General features: G+C 57.2%; 1 protein-coding gene across 2 annotated transcripts; it reads left to right on the forward strand.

The window, feature by feature from the left end:
- Nucleotides 1-2,455: 2,455 nt before the first annotated feature.
- Nucleotides 2,456-4,475, forward strand: HES1 (hes family bHLH transcription factor 1). Of its 2 annotated transcripts, XM_050963951.1 has the most exons (4): nucleotides 2,466-2,754; nucleotides 2,854-2,949; nucleotides 3,049-3,136; nucleotides 3,646-4,475. In XM_050963951.1, exons 1-4 carry the CDS (start codon nucleotides 2,650-2,652, stop codon nucleotides 4,182-4,184), a joined length of 828 nt encoding a protein of 275 aa, XP_050819908.1. In that variant the 5' UTR covers nucleotides 2,466-2,649; the 3' UTR covers nucleotides 4,185-4,475. The 2 variants fall into 2 exon arrangements, with proteins under 2 accessions (XP_050819907.1, XP_050819908.1); XM_050963950.1 differs by having other exon boundaries at nucleotides 2,456-2,949.
- The last annotated feature ends 1,442 nt before the right edge of the window (nucleotides 4,476-5,917 follow it).

Raw genomic sequence — 5,917 nt, forward strand, 5'->3', positions numbered from 1 at the left:
GCTGCCCTGCGGCCTGTCTCAGTCTCTCTCCGCCCAGCTCCGGGCGCGCTCCTTGGGTACCACCCGGCCCGTCTTCAGTCAATTCTCACCGCAGCCAGCTCCGGCACGGTCCCCGCAGGGCTTAGACTAGCAAGGGCTGGAGCATGGGCAGGCCTGGGGTGAAAGACACATCGCTCCCCCGCGAGACGCCGGGAGGTTTCTCAGGGAAGCTCGAACAGCTTGGGGCTGTGAAAACAAGGAGTCTGGTGGCACCCTAAAGACTAACAGATTAATTTGGGCATAGGCTTTGGTGGGTAAAAACCCCACTTCTCCAGCTGCATGGAGTGAAAGTTACAGCTGCAGGTATTAGATACATTACTGAGGCTGTAGTCGCTTTACTGCAAACCTCTGGCACAAATGGTCTTGGTGGCTCGGCTGTGTGGCCAGGGCATGGGAAAGCTAGAATGGAGGCCCAGATTCAGAGGACCCTCCTAGCGATTTCCCCTCTCTTAGCCTCATGAAACTCAAAAGAAGAAAGAGGATTGCAAGGGATGTAGTTGTGATGGTGCTTTTCTCTTTCAATTAGGCAAAAAAGTCCCTCACACCCTAAAAAGTCATTTAAAGTGGAACAGGATGCCTCTGCTTTCCCACTAGACAGTTATTTCAGCTTTGCTCAAACCTGATGCTAAATATGCCTGGTCAGTGTCAAAGCAGAGACCCTTTGTGCATCAGCAACATCCCCCCAGTGCTTTTATCATACTTGTACCTTCCCAATACACTGTGCAGGGTCCCGGTGTGTGAACACGAACACGTGATGATACTGTAACTGATAACAGTTTTCAGGTTACACACAAATGGAAGGAGAAGTAAATGAGGAGGAGGATGGGTCACAGAACTGGATGCAAACAAACAATATGAATTAGTGTGACTAAATGTAAATGTATCCATCTGGGAACAAAGACTGCAGGCCACACTCACAGGATGGGGGACTCCACCCTGGGAAGCAGGGAATCTGAGAAAGCTTTGGGGGGGGGGGGGGTGGAGAACCAGCTGAACCTGAGCTCCCACTGTGGCCAAAACAGCAAATGTGATCCGGGGGTTGGGTGTACCAAGGGGAATCTCGGGTAGCAGAAGGGAGGCTATTTGCCTCTCTGTTGGGCACTGGTGTGACCACTACTGGAAAACTGTGTCCAGATCTGGTGTCCACAATTCAAGAAGGATGTTGAAAAATTGGAGCGAGTTCAAAAACGAGCTGCAAGACTGATGAAAAGATTAGGAAACCTGCCTTCCAGTAACAGACTCAGGGAGCCCAATCTTAAAGAGAACACAGGGGGGACTTGGTTACAGTCATTAAGAGCCTAAGTGGGGGAACAAATATTTAACGATGGGATTTTCAACCTAGGTCAGCTAAATCTAACACAATCCAATGGCCGAAACTGAAGCTAGACAATAAGACTGACTATAAGGCCTATGGTGAGAGTAATTAACCATTGGAACAACTTACCAAGGCCTGAGGTGGAGTCTCCATCACAGACACTTTGAAATTAAAGTTGGAGGTTTTTCGAACAGATCTGCTCTGGGAACGATTTGGGGCAGTTCTCTGGCTGTCCAGGAGGTCAGACTAGCAGCACAGCAGTTCCTTCTGGCCTTGGAAACAGTGGGGATCCCCTTCACTGTCTAGAACTTTTCTCACAAGTTCCCAAAGAAATCAGGGTGGTGCCCAGCTGTTAAATTTACCTTCTGTGTTTTCTTGTTTCCAGCTTTTAACGTGTAAATAAACAAACAAGGGCAATCGAAATACTGAGCACTTCGCTTCCCAGCGAGCCATACGGGCCAATTCAAAGGGACATTTTTTAAAATAAAGAATTTGCTGTTTTCCTCTCCCTCTCTCCAGGAAAGAAGGGGGTCTCAAGTCTGGTATCTTTTAATGGCACTAAATGAGGGCTCTTTGCTTCTCTTCGGAAAAGGCCCCTGCAGTGCTGGGCGGAAAGGCCCATGGGTAGCTCCGCTGACAGCTCTGAGTCCTGAGCCGCACAAACACAACAGCCACGCACCCTTTTCCCGCTACAGCGAACAAACCCTAATGCTGCAACCGGCTCAGCAAAGAGAAAGCATGGCTTGCCGGAAAGGGTCATTTTGCAGGTTGCTAATTAACTTGCTTATTAACTGGCATTCGTGCAACTCCTTCTCGGACACAGGCCAGGGAGGGCCCCCAAACTCTCCGCCGCCCCGGCAGAAGGGACACAGACCCCCAAGGACATAAAATAGCAGAAGCAGGGCTCAGAAAGGGTTAAATGCCTTTGATTGACACTGTAGCCTCCGGTGCCCCAGGCCCAGGCGTGCGCCATTGGCCGCCGGTCGCTGCGCCCGGCAACCAATGGGTGGGCGCAGTCCACGAGCGGGGCCGCGTGTCCCCGGCTCCCATTGGCTGAAAGTTACTGTGGGAAAGAAAGTTTGGGAAGTTTCACACGAGCCGTTCGCGTGCAGCGCGGGCTATAAATAGCGGCGGCCAGGGACACCGCAGGACTCGCTCCGCCGGCAGCCGCCTCGCCTGACCCCGGGGCTGCAGCCCGTGCGCCGCGGCAGGGTCGCGTCCAGCCCGGTGCCCCCGGCAGGGCGAGCGGGGCGCTGCGGGGTGCTCGGCGCTGCGGGGCGGGGTGCTCCGGGAAGATGCCCGCTGACATGATGGAGAAAAACTCCTCCCCGGTCGCGGCGACCCCGGCCAGCGTCAGCGCGACGCCGGACAAACCGAAGACCGCGGCCGAGCACCGCAAGGTAAAGGCGGCCGCGCCGCGCTGCGGGCTGGGCCGGGGGTCGCTGCGGGACTGGGGGGGGGGGTCCAGCCGTGGCGCTCACTGCTCCCTTCCCTTGCAGTCCTCCAAGCCCATCATGGAGAAGAGGCGGCGGGCGCGGATCAACGAGAGCCTGAGCCAGCTGAAAACGCTCATCCTGGACGCGCTGAAGAAAGACGTGAGTGGGTCTGTGCGGCGCGGGGCGGGGGCACGCGGGGGCGGGGGCCCCGCTCGCGAGCCCCCCCGCCAGGCGCTCTCATGTCTCCTCTCCCCGCAGAGCTCGCGGCACTCCAAGCTGGAGAAGGCCGATATCCTGGAGATGACCGTGAAGCATCTCCGGAACCTGCAGCGCGCCCAGATGACGGGTGAGTGGCCGCTGCCCGCTGCCCCTGGCCCCGCTGAACGGCCTCCAGCCTCCCCCTGCCCTGGCGGCGGCCGTTCCCACGCTCCGCGCCTTGTGCATCGCACCGGCCCGGCAAGGCTGGAGAGGGACCGGGGGCTGCAGGGGGACGGGGGGGCGTTTATCGGCGCGGCAGCGGCTCGCCCGGGGGTGGGGGGCTGAGCCAGCCAACGTTCAAGGAAAGCGCTGAAGAGGAAACCCCGGTGCTGAAGGCCGCTGCAGGTGTAAGATCGGGCGGCGGGCGGCAGGGCTTGGGCAGGGAGGGAGACCTGCGAGACAGTAGGCAGCGGTGGGATCTAGGACCCCGTGTGTGCACCGGGCGGGGGGCAGGTCGTAGCCACGGGGAGGGGAAGGAGCCGGGCTGCAGTTGGAGGAGGGCAGCAGGGGGGGGCCCACATGTGCCCGAGGAGAGGGCACGCCTTGCTCCTCTTGCCCCACAGGCACTGACCTCCATCTCTCCCTCCTGCCCCACAGCTGCCCTCAGCACGGACCCCACGGTGCTGGGCAAGTACCGGGCCGGCTTCAGCGAGTGCATGAACGAGGTGACCCGCTTCCTCTCCACCTGCGAGGGTGTGAACAGCGAGGTGCGCACCCGGCTCCTCGGGCACCTGGCCAGCTGCATGACCCAGATCAACGCCATGAACTACCCAGCGCAGCCACCGCCACTGCCCCCACCCGGGGCTCCACACGCCTCCTTCGGGCAGCCGCTGGCGCAGATCCCCGCGGGGGCAGCACCCCCAGGTGGCAGTGCGGTGCCGCTCAGCGGGATGCCTTGCAAGTTGGGGAGCCCGGCAGGGGAGGCCACCAAGGTGTACGGTGGCTTCCAGCTGGTGCCTGCCTCGGATGGCCAGTTCGCCTTTCTCATCCCCAACACCTTCGCACCTGGCGGGGCTGTGGTGCCATTGTATCCCAGCAGCGGCCCAGGCTCTGGGGGCCCCGCCGGCGGGCCGGGCTCTGGGGGCCCTGCTGGCGGGCCTTCGCTCACAGCGGACTCTGTGTGGCGGCCTTGGTGAGCAAGCACCAGTAGCAGGACTCTGGACTGTCCCAGCCAGAGGACAGGCTGACGGGCCCACGTGCGGCGGGCTGTGCGCGGGGCCCCATGCCCTGGCTGTATCATTACCTGTTCATATTGGATTGTGCCTCTGTACTATAGCCCCTCTGCTGGGTGGACCACTCGTGTTTTCCATGAGAGCTCCCTTGCGTGCATCCCCCTTTTTCAATGTGACACCAAAGATCCTGTCTGAATGCTCTTACAATACAATAAATGCCTCGCTTCCTTGGGGAAGTTATTTGACAATAATAAACAGTCTGACTCGTGTCTGGGAGCCCCTGCCTGCTGTGTGAGCCTAGGGGTTTCCCCGCAGACAATGCTGAGGCAGGCGCTGTCTAGCTTGAGCTGCCCCTAGCTGTTATCTCCGCTCGCTCAGACAGACGGAGGATGCAGCCTGTGCACAAAGATCTCACTTCATTAGCAGCAGTTTAGTTTCTTTTAATGAATCTGATCCGATGCCCCTTGCAGTGCCCCTGGGAAGCGCTGTGGTGTTCTGTTACAAACTTACAGAGCCAAGTGGAGAATGAGGGGAGATGGATTGATCCTGCCAAGGAAGTCGCAATTTCAACTTGGAATTTAAAGCACAGATGCCAGGAGTGGGTTAGGGCTGCTTCTTTGGGGTCTTCACCTGGTGTAAGTCAGATGTAGCTCTCCACTGAAATAAATCAAGCTACAGAATCAGATCCATAACATTAAGGAAAAGTTCACAAAACCACCCGCTCTCTTCCACCACCCCAAAAGCTGGCGGAGGGGTTCTGTTTGCTGACATTACTCAGCAGGCGCTTGGAAAGCCATAGCTGCACCTATTAAATCAAACAAGATCCCTGCTTTCCTTTGGGGAGAGCGTAAAGGTGCAGTCCTTTCCCCATGGCTAACTAGTTAGAGCCAAGTCCTTCTGAGCTCCCTGATTACCACAGTGCACATGTTTTTGATAAGGCTGTGCTTTGCCTGAGCCCTAATACGGAAAACATGTGGGTAGGGAGTAGCGCTGGTCCGGGGCAGATGATCTTCCCTTATAAATACCAGCAGCAACCGACCCCTTTGACTTGGTCATGCCCCATTTCCCGGCAAGATGTGAGTCCCAGATAGAGGCAAATGGCAGTCTCCGATTTCAGCTCACATAACCCTCCTTAACAAGTCCTAACTCAAAGCGGACAGCTTTAAACCGTGCCAGGATCTGTAGGGAATTCCTTCCAAATCCCACCACAAAGACACGTCGGATTTTGTCTGGATTGGCCAGGTGCTTGACTGCATCCAGGTGTTGGGGAAATGAAAGCCAGAAGGACTGCGAGACCAGACAGATCATACCTGTAGCCCCCCTTTCCATACCCATGCCCTCATCAGCCTCTGCTTCCTCCTCAGAGTGAGCTTGGAGCTGCTGCCAGGGAAGCGGGGAGGACCGGTGCACAGGGTCAATCTCTGCAGGCTTCCTAACAAAGATGCAGGCTCTGCTTTTCTGTCTCCTTTCCAAGGACTATGCAGACAAAGCCCTTAGACTCCTTGAGCTGTTCTCAGTCACCGCAACTCAACATCCCCACGAACGCAAGATCTAAGTGCAGTCGTTTTCCCTTCTGTCTAGTAGGGAGGGGTGCTCCAAGAAAGCCTCAGGAAGAGCTCCGTGGAGCTGGAAAGCTTCTCCCTTCCACCAACAGAAGTTGGTCCAATAAAAGATATTCCCTCCCCCACCTTGTCTCT

This window comes from Gopherus flavomarginatus, chromosome 8 (assembly GCF_025201925.1).
Source record: "Gopherus flavomarginatus isolate rGopFla2 chromosome 8, rGopFla2.mat.asm, whole genome shotgun sequence".
NCBI lineage: Eukaryota > Metazoa > Chordata > Testudines > Testudinidae > Gopherus > Gopherus flavomarginatus.